The sequence below is a fragment of the Geotrypetes seraphini genome, chromosome 4 (assembly GCF_902459505.1).
Source record: "Geotrypetes seraphini chromosome 4, aGeoSer1.1, whole genome shotgun sequence".
Taxonomy (NCBI): Eukaryota; Metazoa; Chordata; class Amphibia; order Gymnophiona; family Dermophiidae; genus Geotrypetes; species Geotrypetes seraphini.
In genome coordinates, this window is record NC_047087.1 from 132,589,022 (window position 1) to 132,608,253 (window position 19,232).

A 19,232-nucleotide genomic window follows, 5' to 3' on the forward strand; every position below is an offset into this window, starting at 1 on the left:
TTGTTTTTTTTTCCTGCAGCTTTTGAATTTCTAAGCCTCCTTAGGAATGTCTGACCAATGGGCTGCAGGGGAAGACGGGAGCAGTACCTATAGAGACAGTGCCTTAGCAAACTGCTTAGCAACCTTAAGTCCTTTTTTTTCCCCTGAAGCCTATTGGCTGACTAGGGTTCCTTAGGAATGTCTGCCAATGGGTTGCAGGGTGAGGCAGGAGTAGTAGCTACAGAGACAGTATCTTAGTTCAGTCTTGTTTTTCTCTTAGGAATGTCTGACCAATGCAGTGTTGATAGTCGGGTGGTTTTCCCACCCAATTGGGATAGTTTTTAAGCCTGATGGCGGGAAATAAGGGCATGGGCACGAGGTGGGTTTTTGGACTATTTTTTTCATTGGTTTTGCTGCAGCACAAAGGGGCCAATCACAAACAACCTTAGAAACTCTGAGGTCATTTGTGATTGGTCCATTGTGCCCCAGCTGAACCAACTCATGAATCTCAAGACCAGTCCAATGGGAAGGCGTTTTGTGGAATCGGTGATGGCGATTAACCGCCTGAGCAGAGAGGGTTAGAGGAGACTGCACGAGAAAGATGGCTGCTGCGAGGTGTTTGAAGGTGAGAGAGAGTGAGACTGGTGCGTTTCTGTGGAGCTCTCTTGAGAGGGGAAGCTGTAAGCATGGGGAGCTGCAGTCTTAGATTTGGTCGATATTGAGTATAGCTAACCATTGTATTGACATTTAAGTTCATGGGTGCCGATTCTGATATCTCCATTATTTCAGTAGATTTTGGAGCTTGCATAAAACTTACAGGGGTGTTGTATACCTCAAGGCATGTTGGGACTAGTAGTAATTTTCCATGATAGTCTTTATCTACCATCACTTTCTGTATTTCTATCTGGTTTGCCAGTGCAATCCCTTTCTCTCCCTTAGAGATCCTCTGTGCTTGTCTCATGCTTTCTTGAATTCAGATACAGTCTTGGTTTCTACCACCTTCACTGGGGAGCAGTTTATGTGAAAATAACTCTTTCCTTAGATTATTCTTGTGTCTATTTATCATATGTCCCTTGGTTTCAGAGCCTCCTTTCAATTGAGAGCTGGTGGCAGGTTGCTAGTGAAATTGGCATCGCTTCATGGAGAGATGGTAGGAGAAACTGGCTGGGGAGTATTAGGGTGATAAATGCTGGCTCAGAGGGGATAGGAAAAAGTGTAAGAAATATTGGCTGGAAGGAGACAGAGATGAGAGAGATGCTGGCTGGGGGTGGGAGTGTACTGCTCGCTGAGGTGTGCAGGAATGAGAGTGATGCTGGGGGAGTATACAGCAGGCATGGGGGTCCAGGAATGAGAGTTTGACTGGGAAGGGGTACAGGCATGAGAGAGAGGGATGAGTGAGAGATGCAGACAATGGGGTAAAGGAGAGATGCTGGCTCAGGAGTGGAAGATCCAGCACATCAAGAATAACCTAACATAGAGAAGAGATTCTAGATGGGGACTGAATGTAAATAGAGGGAGACATTGAAGTAATGCTGGGCACAGAGAGGGACAGACATGGAGAAGAATGCTTGATGGGGAGAGAGAATTGACACAGGTATAAAAGGACAACTAGACACAGGGACATTGCTTGAAAAGGGGTGATTCTGACAGAGGGATGATGGAAGCAGGGGAATGGAGAGGAATACAGAGGAGAGAAGCTCATGATAGAGACGGGAGGTGGTCATGACAGATGCTGAACAGATGGGGACAAAATGTAAAATAGGTGATCTTGGGAAGACGTTTAAAAAAAACAAAAACAAAAAAAATAGAAAAGGGAATCTGGGACCTAAGTGAATGGACTGGGCATCCTTCCTGCCAGGGGATGTCTAGGAGGGTGGAATGGTGGCAGGAGGAATAGGACATTCCTGATGCAGACATTCGGGAGGGGGGATGAGGCTTTGGGGTTTTGGCAGGAGGGACTGAGCTTCCCTCTTGCTAGTCTTCACTAAACTGATCGCGGCAGGGAGATTTCCTTGCTGTTGTCAGCTCAGTGGCAACCTGATTCTCCAGCTGGCGCCTGTGACATGGACGCTGGTTAGAGAATCATGGTGGTTAGGCAGGCTTAGACGTCTGTCCGTGAGGACAGACATGATTCTATATAGGACGCCTGTGTGCGATTCTCTAAAGCCGATTTGGCGGTTTCTGAGACTGGGCGTCCTATACAGAATCCAGCCTGTTATGTCCAGAAGTTTGAAGAGCTTTTAATTTTGGGAAGGACTTTTACGTTAAGTGCTTGTTTTTATTGTGGTTTTTTCCTGTCTGTTTTGTATTTGAGTTTTGGTCTTTTGTACACCATTATGGACTGTTTGGGATATGTGCAGTGTATAAATCAACAGTTTGTATTTGTATGATGCATTTATTTGATAAATTAGAGGCGTTTCCGTCAGCAATTGTTTGGGCTACTTTTTGGGCTACTCTGCCACAAGTTGGCCTATTTTTGGGCTACTTTTTGACATGAGTTGGGCTGGAAATTGGTTTGCCATCTGGCAACCCTGGACCAGTGGGCTGTAGGGAGAGGCAGGAGCAGTAGCTACAGAGAGAGAGTTCCTTAGCAACCTTCAGTTCTGTTTTTCCCTCAGCTGGCTAAGGGTCCTTAGGAATGTCTCAGCAATGGGCTGCAGTTATGTTTGTATCACTTTCCATACTTCCCCCAGCTTGCATTAACTTCAGCTGTGTTTCTCCCTTTTTACATTCCATGTCTTCTCTCAGCTTCTTTCCCTCACAATCCTTAGTTACACTGCAGGTTTTCTTCCTTAGCCAGCCAATAAGCTGCAGATAAGACAGAACCAATAAGTTATGATACATCATCCTTCAGTCCTGGTTTTCCATGTAGCCTATTGGCTAAGTTTGCTTAGGAATGTTTGACCAATTGGCTGCAGAGGGAGGTGGGAGCAGTAGCTATACAGACAGTGCCTTAGCAAACTGTTTAGCAATCTTCAATCTTGTATTTCCCTGCAGCCTATTGGCTAGCTAAGCTTCCTTGTTTTACCAATGGGCTGCAGGGGGAGGCGGAAACATCTGAAAAATCCCCTGTTTGATCCCCCCCAAATGAGTTTTGCTGAGCTCCAGATCTACTGTGTTTCCCCCCCCAAATAAGACCTACCCCGAAAATAAGCCCTAGCATGATTTTTGGGGTAAGTCTTAATATAAGCCCTACCCCCGAAAATAAGTCTTAGCCGCCAGCAGCAGCACTTCCCCCCTGCCCTCCCCCCACAACCCATCTCTCCCTCCCATCCGAACCGCGAGAGAAATAAATACCGTATAACAAACTGGCAGCATCAGCAGCAATCTAGACAGACTGCTTCGTGGCCTGGGGTGTTCCTCTGCCGCATTGCTGATGTCATCAGTGATGCGGCAGAGGAATGGTCCAGGCCGCAAAGCAGCCTGTCTAGTTTGCTGCCGACGCTGCCGGTTTGTTATAAGGTACTGTATTTATTTCTGTCTCACGGTTCGGATGGAAGGGAGAGAGGGGAGGGTGCCCAGCGGCGGGGGGATAGAAAGATGCTATCCCAGGGGGATGGGAGGAAGGGAGGGATAGATACTGCAAGAGTTCTGTTTCACAAGGGATGGGAGGGATAGAAAGATACTGCACAAGAGGATGGGTGATAGGAGAGGAAAGATGCACATGTGGGGGAGAGAAAGGGAATAGGAAGAATTGGGGTGGAGGAGAGGAAGGAGAGATGAACATTGTAAATGAAAAAAATAAAAAAATAAGACCTAGTGCCTTTTTTGGGCCCAAAATTAATATAAGACAGTGTCTTATTTTCGGGGAAACACGGTAGCTAGATCGGTTTCTCGCACCAAAAACAGTAGATTGCCCCAGTTTCATCAAAATCCTTAGATCTATTATGTGCATAAGTGTTCATGCCTAAATTACAGTATAGGTGCATGTATATCTGTTACTTTCTTTTATAGAATACTAGTGTAAGTGCCTACTTTGTATAGAACAGGTTACAGAATTAATTTCCAAATCCTACTGACTGCTGTATGGCAGGTCACCAAATCAATTTTAAAAAGTCATCTGCCCACCAGGTTGTCTTCAACTGTGTTACTACAGACCCTACAGGGAAGACTCAAGGTGGTTATAAAGGGTAACGTTGGGTCACTGTAGTTAGAGTCCCTGATAAATGGTGATGGAAGATATCCTGGTGCAAGGCTGGCAGTCTCAGCACCACTGCGGAAATGAACAGACTAGCAATAGTGGCAGAGTAATCCTTTTTAAAATAAGGTAAAAATCCCGATTTATTTGTGCATGAAGGCTTACAGTTCCAGAATCTTAGGACGGGTTTCGATTGAGATGGAAGAACAAGTTGCTGAAGAAAAGGGATAAATTAACAGCCAAAAATAATGATTTTGTTATTTTTATTGACAGGTTATGTAATTGCTAATCCTGATGTTATAGTCAAGATTAAAAAGGAAGATGAGAAATATTTCACACAACATTATGAGTGCAAGGGAACAGAAAACATGAATGATCCCACCGTTTGTAAGTAAATATTGTGGATTCAAAGGGCTTTGCGTTTTCAGGTCATTAGATATGAACCATTAACATCAAATGGAGGATAATTTTACAGAAGCCACAATGCATGTGGGTACAAAGGTTACCATGGGACTGCAAGCCCGTTTTCAAGGGGAAATCCCCACAGATACTACTTTAGAAAAACTCAATAGCCATATGGATGTTTTTGGTGGGAGATGGGATTTTATTTGAAATCCTGCCATATTTTGACTAGCTCTGCACCTTACTCTGCTCATTTTTCCAGTGACATAGTATATGCTCTACTGAAAAAAAAACAACAACTTTATTTTTATATACCACAATACCTCAAAACAGGCATGTACTTTTCCGTGTAGAAAGAAGAGGGTTAGCAGAACATTTGAGACTGATTATTAGGAGTGAGGTTCATTACTATTGTGATATGTGCAAAAATAACACACATGAAAAACCAAAGTAAGGAGGGGGGGAACCCCTACATAGCAAAGCCAAAAATACACAGAAGTAGGGGTGGACCTAGAACTTACTTGCAGACAAGCATAGAATATAAAACACTCTTATTGACAAAACACCATTAGACAAAAGAATCTGACATGTGACTGGAAAACTGATGGTCCCATGAGCCGATTGCAGGCAGATAAGGCACAGCTTAAAGATTTAAAGTGACAGTCTGTACCAGGTTCTATGGATGATGTCGCCCACATGTGAGAATATTATGCCTGCTTGTCCTTGGAGAGTATTTTCATTATGCATTAATTATGGTTATATTTATGTTTATATTCTGTTGTGGATACACAGGAATCCATTCTGCAGTGGAGCACAGCACCCTACTCAGTTTTTCCTTTTGCAAACAAACTCAGAAGATTTGTTTTGCTCTGCTCTGTTTTTTCTTTGTTATTTTGGGGTATTTTTCCACCAGATTTTTGGAAATTCTCATGGCTTCAGTGCTTGGAGATCCCCTACTCGGGCATACTTCGCCGAGAAAGGATGCAGTCACGCGTGGGATGACTGCTGCTCCCTGGCCAATCTCACAGAGTACTTGCAGAGCCAGCCTGCTTTGGACCCTTCAGGAGCTCAGGGTCCATTCCCCTGGGAGCGGTTTGCCTGCTGATTATAAAAGCCAGGGTGTGTGGCCCCTGAGTAAGAACCCTAGAGGTATTAGGGAGCTGGCTGCATAATTTCTCTCCCCCTCCCCCCATTGTTGTGTGAGGAATCCAGGGGTGGGAGGAATCGGTTGTGGCCCATCTGACCGGCAGCCAGAAGATTTCCTTCAGTGGTTTGAGATCTGAGGATTTCCTGAGGCAGAAATTCTTTTCCTGCAGCCAGACTGATTCAGACAAGCAAGCACCAAAAGTCACAGTGAGTACTCCCTTTATTTCCTATGGGGAGCACTGGGGGGGGGGGGGGGAGAGGGTTCCTAAAATTTTAACTTTTTGTGGTTTCTGGGGTTAGTACTCTGGTCCCCCTTCTCCAAACCCCTACAATTGGTATTTTTTATTTTTGCATTTGGCATGATTTTTTTATGGTGGCCATATTGGATTTTTAGTGATCTAATTCAAAACTTTTTTTCTGCCTCAAAACCACTTGTTTTTGCAAGTTACTGCCTCTGATGGATGCCCTGGGCCTTTCTAGTCCCAGATCTTCCGTTGGTAGCGCAGTGTTGCCGGTTGAGGAGCGGCCGTGTTCCACGTATTGCGGGAAGCAAGAGGAAGGGGCGGGAGCTTTGCGCTCAGCCCCCAGTCAGTCTTCCAAGGCCTTAGAACCCCCATAATCCCGGAAAAAACGGTTCAGGGGGAAGAGATCCTGCTCAGATGAAGCAAGCAGCAATGGAGCGAAATGCAGGCGCATGTTGGTGGATGATTTAGCTCCTCTTCTCCAGTCTAGGATTGGGCAGAGTCTCAGGTCCCCCGACGCAAGGTTTCTCAGATTTTGTTAGTCTTTTATGGAAAGTCTATTTAATAGAACCGGGAAGCGTTGCACTGCCTATGGGTGTGCCTACTCTGCCTAAGGGGGATCCTTCTCTCAAGCAGGCATCTTTGCCTCATACCACACCGGCTCTCAGTGTCAGTGACCCTTCAGAGCAGGATTGGGATGATTGAAAGTCCCTTTCCATGCCTATGTTTTTGCAGGGCTCTTCTGCAACAGTGGATGATGTGGGCTCCCTTTCAGGGTCCAGAAGCCAGGAGGCAAGTGTGGCTGTGGATCACAGTGATGATCCCTCTATGCTTCGCCTTTTTAGGTCATCTTCAGTTTCTCATATTGTTTCTAACTCCCTGTGTATTGTGAAGCTTGATGCCCAGCATGTGTGGCACTAATGCACAAACAATTTTTTCCTGCTCACCTGGAATCTTACCTCTTTGGTCACTTACCAGTGGGAGACTCCTAAAGCCTCTCTTAGGTGGCCAAAGCTATGTCTTGACTCTGTCCTATGGCTTCAGCCTTCCAGCAGCTTTTTGTCCAACTGAAGGTGGACGCTACTGTGGTTAAAGTGACCAAGTGTACCTCCCTTCCTAGTGAAGGTGGAGTGATGCTGAAGAATGCATAGGACTGTAGGGTAGATGCAGTCCTGAAAAGACAGTTTGAAGTGTTTTCTTTTGGTATAAAAGCTGCAGAGGCTGCCTTCTTCATAGCATGAGTCTGCCATACCAGGCTGCGGACTAGCTTTGGGACTCCTGTCCCCACATGTTTAAGGAGGGTGTGGATTATGTGACATCACTAGAATCCTGAGTAAAGTTTTGGTTTACTCCATTTCGGCCCACTGGATGCTCTGGATCAGACAGTGGGTGGGCGACTAAGCCTTCAAGGCCACTCGCAGATAACCCTTCAAGCCACAGGTCAGCCAGAATTTATCAACAGGCTCCTGTTTCTTCATGTTCCTCATCGGTGCCTCCGATCCTCTAGCCCAGGGGTAGGGAACTCCGGTCCTCAAGAGCCGTATTCTAGTCGGGTTTTCCCCAATGAATATGCATTGAAAGCAGTGCATGCAAATAGATCTCATGCATATTCATTGGGGAAATCCTGAAAACCCGACTGGAATACGGCTCTTGAGGACCGGAGTTCCCTACCCCTGCTCTAGCCAACACCTGCTTTCTATCCCATCTTTAAGGCACATCAATACTATGAAAACTAATATTTTTTCTGTTATGGCCCCCTCGCTTTGGAATTCAGCTCCAATCTACTTTAGAGAGATTACGTCCTTAGCAACTTTAAATCCGATTTAAAAACATTTCTTTTTAGAGATGTTTGATTTATGATCATCCTTTTAAGGACGTTTTAAGCCTTCATTAGTTCAGCCAATTTAGCTGAGCCCCTCATTCTCCCTTCCTTTTGTTTTTTTCCATTTCTCGTTCTTTTCTATCCAAATATTCTAGTTCCTTCCCATCTCCTCATTTCAGTATGTCCTGTCTTTTTGTTAGTCTTTTGTCTGTCGTTTTTTTGATGTTATTTTGTTGTTCCTGTTCTCTTTTAAATTTATTTTGTAAAACCACTTTGAATTTTGATAAGGCAGTATATAAAATTTTAATAGAACTATGAAGGGACAAATGCTGTTTGACAAAGGGCTAGATGACCTCATGGCCAGTGTAGCAGATCGCCGCCCCAAATTCCCTTCCAGATAGTAGGAGCTATTGACCTGCCGGAGGTGGTAGAGGCAATTTTTGTGCCTCTAAGAGATCTCGCCAGTTTGCCTCTGGCTACTACTCTCAGTGGCCCTTTCAGGGGGCCAGACAGAGATTTGGCAGTTATTGGCGTCAGCAATCCGCAGGTTCCCTTGGTGGCTTGGCCTCCAAGAAGCAGCAATGATGTCAGGAGGACAGCCAATCCTCCTCATATTGGAGGGCGGCTGTCAGCATTTAGAGACAAATGGGAACAGATCTCATCCAACTGCTGGGTGCTGGACATTATCAGGGAGGGGCACAGGATTGAGTTTTATCAGCCCCTTTCAGATCTATTCCTTGACTTCCCATCCAGATGGCCAGAGAAAGGAGGTCATAGTCCAAGCAACAGTGCAATGACTCTTGGACATTCATGCCATAGAACCAGTTCCCGAAGAAGAACTGGACTCAGGCTGATACTCTTTATACTTCATATAGTGCCCAAGAAAGGCACAGAAGATTGGAGGCCCATTCTGGATTTGAAGTCTATAAATGATGCCCTGAAAGTTCCCTGCTTTCTCATGGGAATGGTCTGCTCCATCATAGCGGCCATGGTTCCAATAGAGTTCCTTGCCTCTCTGGATTTGACGGAGGCATATCTTCATATCCCCTTCTTTTTGGCTCACAGCAGATATCTAAGATTCCATGTACTTAAGCACCACTTCCAGTTTGTTGCACTCCCCTTTGGTTTGGCCATGGCTCCCTGCACCTTTATCAAGGTGATGATGGTTGTAGCGGTCCACCTTTACCGGGTAGGGGTCCAGGTGCATTCTTATCTAGATGATTGGCTCATCAGGACCATCAGCCAGTCTGTTTTTTGGGATAACCCTAGAGAAATATGCATAAGAGAGATTTGCATATAATGGAGGTGACAGGCATGCAAATCTGCCCCATGCATATTCATTAGGGCTATTCTGAAAATCTGACTGTCTGGTGGTCCTCCAGGACAGGGTTGGGACCACTGTCTTAGAGGACCTGGGCTGGGTAGTCAAGTTCCAAAAGAGTCATCTTCAGCCAACTCAGTGCTTGGAGTATCTGGGGGTCCACTTTGACACATCGTAGGGCCATGTTATTCTTCCTGCACCATGCAAACATAAGCTCAAGATTCAGATCCTCACGATCTTGACCCTTCCGACCCCATGGCGTGGCAGTATCTGCATGTGCTGGGTTTGATGGTAGCCACCTTGGAAGTGGTGCCATAGGCGAGAGCGCATATGCACCCTCTCCAGCTCTCCCTTCTGTCTAGATGGTCTCTGCAACGTCACTCCCTGCAGATGCAGCTCTCCTGGATGGCAGAGGCAAAGTATAGCCTGTGTTGCTTGCTCCATGAGGAGAACTTGGCAAGAGGCATGCCTCTCAGAATCAATTCATGGTGACCCTCATGACCAACGCCAGCCACGGGGACTGGGGGGCCTTCTGCTGCGGCCACCCTCTCTAGGGCAAGTGGTCCCCATGCAAGTGGTCCATCAGTTCAGTGATGTAGCAAGGGTGAGTGGTGCCTGGGGCGGTGGCATCCCTCCCCGTCCTCTTTTCTGCCCCCATACGCTTTTCCGACACCCCTGCCGTGTGCATGCCCTCTTCCCTTCCCTTGTACCTTTTTAATTTTCCAGGCATGAGCAGCATTACAAACTTGCTGCCCTCATGTCGGCTACTCCTTTGACATCACTTCCTAGTCGCGGGGCCCGAAAGTGACATCAGAGAGAGATGACAGACGATGGCAGCAAGTTTGTAATGTTGCTCGTGCAGTGAAAATTAAAAAGGTACTAGGGAAGGGGCACATGTGCGCGGCAGAGGGGGTCGGCAAGGAGCAAGGGAGTGAAGAGGAGGATGGGTGCCAATGCCCTTAACAAGACTGCGCCCATAGATGACCTCCCCCCCCCCCCCTTTCTACACCACTGCATCAATTGTCTGAAACTGAGAGCCATTCGGTTGGCCTTGCTGCAATTGCAATCTTTCCTGACAGGGAAAGCAGTCAGAGTGTTTTCAGCCATCCCCACCTTGGTAGTCTTACATAAACATAAAGGGTGATACCATAAGTGCTGCCCTTCACCTGGAAGCTCGGGTGTTATTTCAGTGGGCAGAACTTCACTTGTAAGCTCTCTCTGCTGCCCATGTGGCAGGAGTAGAAAACATTCAAGCCGACTTCCTCAGTCAGCAGACTCTAGATACCGGGAAGTAGTGTCTGTCTCGAAGGGTGTTTCCCTCATAGTTCAGACTTGGAGCAAACTGGGCATGGATCTCATGGCCAAGAATAAGAAAACAGCCCACTTCTACAGTCACAGAGTCAAGTGGGAAAGTGCAGGGCTGGACACCTTGGTCCATCCCTGGCCCTCATCTACTTCTCTATGTAGTTCCACAGGGGCATGATGGGTCGGTTCATCTGCAGGTTAGTGACCTATCAGGGTCTGTTGATCCTGGTGGCTCCAGACTGGCCCCAAAGACCTTGGTACTCATACCTGATCTGTCTGCAGAGAGGCAGACCCCTGAAGCTGCCTGTTCATCCAGGGCTTCACAATCAAGGCCCGGTTCTGAAGGAGAAACCAGAACACTTTTTTGTCTTACAGCATGACTCTTGAGCGCACGGCCATGATTCGGAAAGGCTATTCGGAGATTGTTGTTATGATTCTCCTTGGGGTCAAGAAGCCTGCAACGGTTGTGGCTTATCCTAAGACCTGGAAGACCTTTCTGTTGTGGTGTGCCTAGAAGCAGGTACAGCCAGAGAGAGCTCCTGTTCTGGTGATCCTGGCCTTCCTGCAAGTTGGTCTCCAAAAAGGGCCTTGCGGTTTTATCCCTCAGATAGCTAGTATCTTGTGCTTTTGGCTTCTTAGCAGCTTTCGGGGTCTAGCTTCTCACCCAAATATCATGCAGTTTCTGAGGGGGGGCTCTTAGGCTGAGACCCCTGTTGTGCATACCGTTCCCGTCTTGGCACCTCAGTGTGGTCTTGAAGGGCTTGGCCTGGGCTCCTTATGAGCTTCTTCAGACGCTATCCTGCTAGATCTTATGGTCAAGTCAGTGTTTTTGGTTTCCATAGTCTCAGCAAGAAGGATCATGGAATTGCAGGCTCTCTCCTGCAGGAAACCATTTCTCCATTTCACAGAGTTGGGTGTTTCTATGTGCACAGTTCCTTCTTTTCTTCTGACGGTGATCTCCACCTTCCATGTCAATTGGGAACTCCATCTGCCCGTCTTTCAGTCTACAGGTTTGGCCAAACAGGATAAACTTTTGTACCGGCTGGATGTGTGCAGGGCTCTGCTTATCTTCCTGGAGAGGACTAATGACTCCAGGTTTTCTGATCATTTTTTTGTGCTGACCGGTCACCTAAGACGGGGCAGATCAGCTTCCAAAGCTTCCATTGCCAAATGGATCCACATGGTGATTTTGTCTTCCTATATTTCTGCCAGGAAACAGCCACCTATTTCCTTTGCAGGGCATTCCATGAAAGGTGTAAAGACCTCCTGAGTAGAGTCTCGGGCTGTTTTGCCTGATGAAATTTGTAGAGCAGCTACTTAGATTACTCTTCACACCTTTACAGAGTTCTACAGAATGGATATGATAGCTTGAGAGGATGCCACCTTTGGGTCCTTGGTGCTGTGGGCAGCTAATCTGGCTCTCCCTAGACGTATGGCACTGCTTTGGTACGTCAGCTCAAGTATAGACTCCTGTGTATTTAGAAAAGAATGACAGATTAGGTTCTGTTAGGATACACAGGAAACTATCTTCCATATGTGGATTTGTTGTGATTTGTCTGATTTCTGCCTCAGATATTGCCGGTGTCCAGAAAAGAGGTGCTTCAGGTCCTGAGAGTTTTCCTCGCTTTCCTCTTGGAAGGGTCCTATAGCCACTGCTTGTTGCCCTTAGCAGATTGGCTCTTAGTTACACTTTTAATCATTGTTCTAATTTCTGAGTTTCACAGCAGAATGTTTATTGCTGGGGGAGTTCCCCATGCCTTTCCTTCTCTTTTCTTATGTTTCAGTGGAAATTGATTGCTTTGGTATCAACTGAGGATGGTGGTGTGCTTCACTGAAGAAGGGGAGGAGTCTCAAGTTCTTAAAGGGATATCCTTCTGCAGTTTCTGGGAAATGGGAATTAACAACTCAAATATGGACTCCTGTGTATCCTAACAGAACTCAGATTAAAGAGATAAGAATGTAATCTGTTCCAAAATTTTGTCTGTCTTCCATCATGAGTATGATTTATTTTATAGAAATAACATGTCATGTTTTAATTTTACATTGCTTCTCTTAAAATTAATTTATATTCATATGTTACATGTATGCATTCATACGTACACACATGCATATACATATATGCTTGTATACTTCTCTACGCTTTTCTTTGGTTTTCATAGTTAATTATCAGACATATTATAATTATTAATTTTTTCATATATTGATTATTATTTGTGTTCTGTGTTTGATTTGTAGAGTATATGTGGCCCTGAAGCAGGTAGTTGTCCATCGAAACACGGCCCCATGTTGGGTCTTTTTATCTGATGATGCTTTGCCAGTAAAAGAGTGTTTTATATTCTACTTCTGTGTGGTTTTTGGATGTGTAAAAATAACCCATTTTTAAACAGTGTTCCCAAAGAAATTTTCAAGGGGTGCTTTTAGAAAATCAGCCACTTGGAAATTTAAAATCAGTTACCTAATATTATTTTAGGTCCTTAGTAAAGGAGTTTTCTATTCTCATAACAGGCTTTCCAGATGTGACATCTGCATTCTCACTGAACATTAAACAAGAAGAAGATATGCCCTTCATGGATAATGTTAAAACAGAGATGATAGAAGAGATTCACCCTCCTGTAACAAGCGAGATTCACCCTCCTGTAACAAGCAAGTATAAAAATAAGAACACAGTAGACCTTTAAACTGATCCACTATTCACCTCTTAAGTCTATCCTCTTGCCTTCAACACTACCCAATCCAGGTCTCTAGTACATACATGATAGGATACTAAGGCTTTTATATCTAGTGCTGCACATCGATTTAATATTGTTAATCATATGATGCAAATGTAAAAGAGTTGAAATAAATTGAGCATGTACAGCCCTACTAAAAATAAAATCTGGTGATTTTATTTTTATAATCACCCCCTCTATGGGCACCATCTCTTCTCTCCCCTTTCACTTCTCTCAATGGGCACACTCTCTTATCATTGCTCTCTCATCTCCTCCCTTCCCCTCCACAGGCATCATCTCTTTCCATTTCTTTCTCCTGTCCCCTCCATGGGCACCACCTCCTCCCCTTCCCCTCCATGGGCACCACCTTGTCCCATTTCTCTCTATTCCACGGGATCCCATTCTCTGCCTCTCTTCTCCACCTCATGATAAATCCTTAGAGAGCATTCCTTCATCTTTCTCTCTCCCCCCTCCCCTAAACTTGCAATCCACATCTTTCTTTCTCTCTCTTTTCTCTATATCCCCTGCTTGCTCTTTCTCTGTGCCCCTTAAAGCCTTAGTAATTTGCCTTGACCACTGCTGCACAGCAAGCAGGTTGTTTCTCGCCAGTCCTGAAGTCTGCCTCTCTGTAGTGGCAGAAATGGGAAGTTCACACATTCAAACAAATGAAGTAACTTGGTGAGGTTAAGACTTCTCTTGATTAAACCTATGTGGACTCTATTCCATTAAACCATTTTTGTCTATGTGCTTTATTCTTTATAATAGTTTCCACTGTTTTGCTTAGAAGTCAGACTTACCAGTCTTTAATTTTTCCAGATCATCCCTGGAGTTCTTTTTAAAAATCGGTGTTAAATTGGTCATCCTACAGTCTTCAGCTAATGTGGAAGATTTTAACGACAGATTACAGATCACTAACAGTAGATCAGCAGTTTCATGTTTAAGTTCTTTCAGTACCATGAAGTGTATACTATCCAGTCTAGGTGACTTATTGCTCTTTTACATATCGATTTGGATCAGTACATCTTCCAGGCTCACCGAGATTTCTTTCACTTCCTCCACGTCGTCACTCTTCAGTTCCTCCATGTCATCACTCTTCTTCCATAAAGACTGAAGCAAAGAATTCAATCTCTACTCTGACCTTGTTCTCCCTCGGTGCCCCTTTTTCTTCTTCATGATCTATCAGTCCCAGAGATCCCCTCTCTGACTTCCTGCTTCTGATGTATCTGAAAAAGTTGTTACTGTGAGTTTTTGCTTCATATTCTCTTTTAACCATCTTTATCAATACATACCTCCATTGTGCTTCCTGATGTAACATTTATCTAGTCAGTATTGGGTTAGCTCAGGGGTCTCAAAGTCCCTCCTTGAGGTCCGCAATCTAGTCGGGTTGTCAGGATTTCCCCAATGAATATGCATGAGATCTATGTGCATGCATTGCTTTCAATGCATATTCATTGGGGAAATCCTGAAAACCCGACTGGATTGCAGCCTCAAGGAGGGACTTTGAGTTCCCTGGGTTAGCTGAAATCTCCCATTTTTAACCTGTTTCCCAGTTTGCCAGTTTTCCTATTTTTTTAAACATTTCTTTTTCTGTTCGTTCTATCCTGGCATACGGTAGTACAACACACTTTAAGCAAGCGCCCAACACTTTTATAATATTTTCCTAAGGGTATATCATCAATCACTCTTCACATATCTCATACCCTACCCTCCCAGACCTCGGCAGTACCACTATGCGAAACAGTTATTTTTAATGCACAGACTTTGGCACCCAAAATCGTCATTGGTCTTTATTCATTTTGCATTTTTATTTTTACTTCTTAATAAATTATTCTTTTTAATAAGTTAGTTTCTAAAGTTAATACTCATCTTATCCCAGGACAAGCAGGCAGGTATTCTCACTAGTGGGTGATGTCATCCAACAGAGCCCCGATACGGACATCTTGCAAGCATGTCTTGCTTGAAGAAACTCAGAAGTTTCGAGATGCCCGCACCGCGCATGCGCCAGTGCCTTCCCGCCCGATGGTCCGGGCGTGTCTCCTCAGTTCTTTTTCTTCCGCGGAGCTGAGAAGTCTATCTTCAATTTGCGCCCATTGAATCTCTTTTTTGCCTTCTATTTTGCCGCGGGTTGAGTTCTTTTGGCTCTCCTGTGCATTTATTTCTTTCTTTGATTTCTTTTTCAAAAAAAAAATTTTTCCTTCCGATACCGGGTCGGCCACGTGGCTGGGGCCCCGCGCCTTCGACCTTGCGGCGGAGCTTTTCCGGCTTATGTCCTGGCCGATTACCGGTTTTAAAAAGTGTAGCAAGTGCCAGCGCGCGATTTCGCTCACGGACCCTCATCGACGCTGCTTACAGTGTCTGGGACCGGATCACTTCCCGAAATCGTGCCGGCCTTGCTCCACTCTGATGGCGAGAGCGTTTAAGCGCCGCTGTCTACTGTGGGAGTCCATGTTCAAGATGGAAGCTTCATCGGATCCTGCAGCTTCGACATCGACGGGTGCTTCGACTCCTTCCGCGAAGCCCTCTGCCTCCCCGGCTGCTTCGGGCCTCCTGAAACCGGCATCGTTCACACCGGTTTCGGCCCCGGCTTCAGCGCCGGTGCCTTCCTCCGTCTCCTCGGAGCAGGTATTGACCCTGACAGTTCCACCGGTGGTGCTCAAGGTGCCGAAGACAGGCAAGCAGAAGCACGCAGCACCGAAGGAGCGCGGAGACCGTGCGGAAGGGCCCCCTTTTGGTGCGGATCCCTCCATATCGGCTTCGTTGCGGTCCCTTCTGGAGGCTCAGTTCGTGGAGCTCATGCAGACCATGGGGCCTCGGCTGATTGCCACCATCCAGGGTGACCTCCCAGCTTCGGCTTCAAGGGGCGGACTGCCCCCTCCTCCTCGCCGCACGACCTCGTTGCTCGGCGAGGAGGAGCGGCGAGCGGTGTCCGGGTCCTCGAGGAGGTCCTCCGTTAGTGCTGTGCCTCCTTTGGACCCGATTCCCTCGAGGAGGGCCTCCCTTAGTGATATGCCTCCCTTGGAGCCCATCCCCTTGAGGAAAGCCTCGTTTAGTGACCTGCCTCCCTTGAAACCGATTACTCCGCCCCATGACTCAGTGTGGCGTCCACCTTCGGGGCCACCCAGTCCTGGGCATAGCAGGAAGCAGGACGAGTTCTTCCGAACCTCCTATCAAGCCTGGGCGGTGTCGGGGGAGGCGCCAACTCTTCCGTCTCTGCGATCGACGGCATCGAGTCCGATCTGCTCCTTGGAGGCGTCTGACCCAGTTTCTCACAGACGGGCTCGATCCCCTTCCAGGCATCGGGAGGGGCATCGATCCAGACATTCTTCGAAGCATTCCTCTCGGTACTCAACTGTCTCGCCTCAGAAGAAATTGCCTCGGTTGGGGTATGCTGCTTCGACTGGGTCTCCTCCGGGCCCGGAGTTCAAGGACCCCGAGGTTTTCTACTCGTCCTGTTGCTCGCAGGCCTCTCTGGAGCCTGAAGCCTCTTCTTCTTCTAGTCCGTCTCGCAGACCGGCGACGGCGGACCAACTATCCTTTTCATCGTTCCTCAGGCAGATGGCAGATGACATGGACATTACTCTCGATGCTGGGTCTCGATATTCCAAGGAGTACCTCGATACTATGCACTTACCTCGTCCTCCGGCAGAGTCCTTGCGGCTTCCCCTGCACAAGCTCCTTGACCAGACCTTCATGCGATGCTTCGAGTCTCCTTACTCTATCCCTGCGGTCCCGGGCAAATTGGATGCGCGGTACCGCACGGTGCATCATAAAGGCTTCGAGGGTCCTCAGCTTTCTCACCAGTCCCTCCTGGTCGAATCCTCGCTCAAGCAGTCTCATCCTGGCCAGGTCTATGCTTCAGTGCCTCCGGGCCGCGAGGGCAGAACCATTGATAAGTTTGGTCGACGCATCTATCAGAATTCGATGATGGTGTCTCGAGTCCTGAATTACAATTTCCACTTTGCAGCCTACTTGGAATTTTTTCTACCTGTGCTTCGGAAGTTCACACCATACATCGAGTCCCAGGCTAGGTTCGAGTTTGAGGAAGTGGTTGCTTCGCTGTCCCAACTTCGGCTTCAGTTAATGCAGTCTGCCTATGATGCGTTCGAGCTCTCAGCCCGAGCGGCGGCCTGCTCGGTGGCGATGCTCCGGTTGGCCTGGTTGCGGACCATTGATATGGACCCGAATCTTCAGGACCGCCTGGCGAACGTCCCGTGTGCTGGGGCGGATCTTTTTGACGAATCCATCGAGACTGTCACGAAGAAGTTGTCTGACCACGAAAAGTCCTTCCAATCTATCCTTCGGCCGAAGCCTAAGCCTCAGCAGTCTCGACCTTCTCGTCCGCCGTTGATCAGAGGCGTTATCAGCCGAGGCAAACTCCACCTGCGAGGCAACCGGCGAAGTGTCAGCCTCCCCAGAAGGGTCAGCCTAAGTCTCAGTCGCCTGCTGTCCCTAAGACCACTCAGCCTTTTTGACTGTCTCGTCAAGGGCATAACCAACCTCGTTCTGCCTCCCCCTGTTTTTCCCATCGGAGGGCGCCTCCATCATTTTTATCATCGCTGGGAGGCCATAACAACCGACCTCTGGGTCCTTACTATCATCAAGGAAGGATACTCTCTTCATTTCCATCGGGTCCCTCCGGACCACCCTCCAAGAGAGTATCCTTCCAACTTGACTCAGACCGCCTTTCTTCTTCAGGAAGCTCAGGCTTTGCTCCGGCTTCGTGCCATGGAGCCGATTCCGACGGACCAACTGAACCAGGGGTTTTACTCCCGGTACTTCCTTGTTCCGAAGAAGACGGGCGACCTGCGACCCATTTTGGACCTCAGGGTCCTCACAAATTCCTAATCAAAGAGAGGTTTCGCATGCTGACACTTGCTTCTCTCTACCCCCTCCTTGAGCAGAACGACTGGTTATGCTCTCTGGATCTCAAGGAGGCCTACACTCATATTCCCATTCATCCGGCCTCTCGCAAGTTCCTCAGATTTCGGGTGGAACATTTCCATCTGCAGTATCGAGTGCTTCCATTCGGCCTGTCTTCGTCCCCCAGAGTCTTCACCAAATGTCTGGTGGTGGTGGCCGCGGCCCTCCGGAACCAAGGTCTTCAGGTATTCCCCTACCTCGACGACTGGCTGATCAAGGCTCCCTCGGCCTCGGGGGTCCTCTCAGCGACCCCGTCAACGATTCGGTTCCTGCAGAGTTTGGGATTCGAGATCAACTTTCCCAAGTCTCATCTACAGCCGACCCAGTCTCTTCCCTTCATCGGGGCTGTCCTGGATACCGTATGTCTCAGAGCATTCCTTCCTTCTCAGCGCATGGATGCTCTTCTTCATCTTTGCCAGTCTGTGTCTTCTCGCCAGACCATCTCAGCGAGACACATGATGGTCCTCCTGGGCCACATGGCCTCTACAGTTCATGTGACGCCGTTTGCCAGACTCCACCTCAGAATTCCTCAGTGGACCCTGGCATCTCAGTGGACTCAGGTGTCGGATCCGTTGACTCGACACATCACAGTCACTCCTGCTCTTCGGCAGTCTCTGCTCTGGTGGATGACCTCTTCGAATCTATCCAGAGGTTTGCTGTTTCATTCTCCTCCCCACCAGAAGGTTCTCACAATTGATTCCTCGACCTATGCCTGGGGAGCGCATCTGGATGGGCTTCGCACTCAGGGATTCTGGACCTGTGCGGACCGACTCCATCAAATCAATCTTCTGGAGCTCAGAGCCATCTTCAATGCTCTTCAAGCTTTTCAACATCTGCTTCACGACATGGTGGTCCTCATTCGCACCGACAATCAGGTCGCCATGTATTATGTCAACAAGCAAGAGGGGGCACGGGCTCGGCCTCCCTCTGCCAGGAAGCTCTCAGAGTCTGGGATTGGGCGGTTCGCCACAACACCTTCCTCCAAGCTGTCTACATTCAGGGGAGGGACAATGTCTTGGCGGACAAACTGAGTCGTCTTCTCCAGCCTCATGAATGGACACTCCACTCCAAGCCCCTTCATCAGATCTTTGCTCAGTGGGGAACGCCTCAGAAAGACCTCTTTGCGGCTCCTCACAATTTCAAGCTGCCTCAGTTTTGCTCCAGGATCTACGCTCCTCATCGCCTTGAGGCAGATGCTTTTCTGCTGGATTGGGGGAATCGCTTTCTGTATGCGTTTCCGCCATTCCCT

At 47.4% G+C, this 19,232-nt stretch overlaps 1 protein-coding gene across 5 annotated transcripts in view; it reads left to right on the top strand.

Annotated features, from left to right (window-relative positions):
• Positions 1-19,232, top strand: part of LOC117359480 (zinc finger protein 510-like) — a 141,936-nt gene that overhangs the window by 58,977 nt on the left and 63,727 nt on the right. For 4 of the 5 annotated variants that reach the window (XM_033942339.1, XM_033942340.1, XM_033942344.1 and 1 more), the window contains 2 exons: positions 4,391-4,504; positions 12,861-12,998. In XM_033942339.1, coding sequence (XP_033798230.1) covers positions 4,391-4,504; positions 12,861-12,998 — 252 coding nt within the window. The remainder of the gene's footprint in view (positions 1-4,390; positions 4,505-12,860; positions 12,999-19,232) is intronic. The other variant, XM_033942341.1, reaches the window with a different exon arrangement.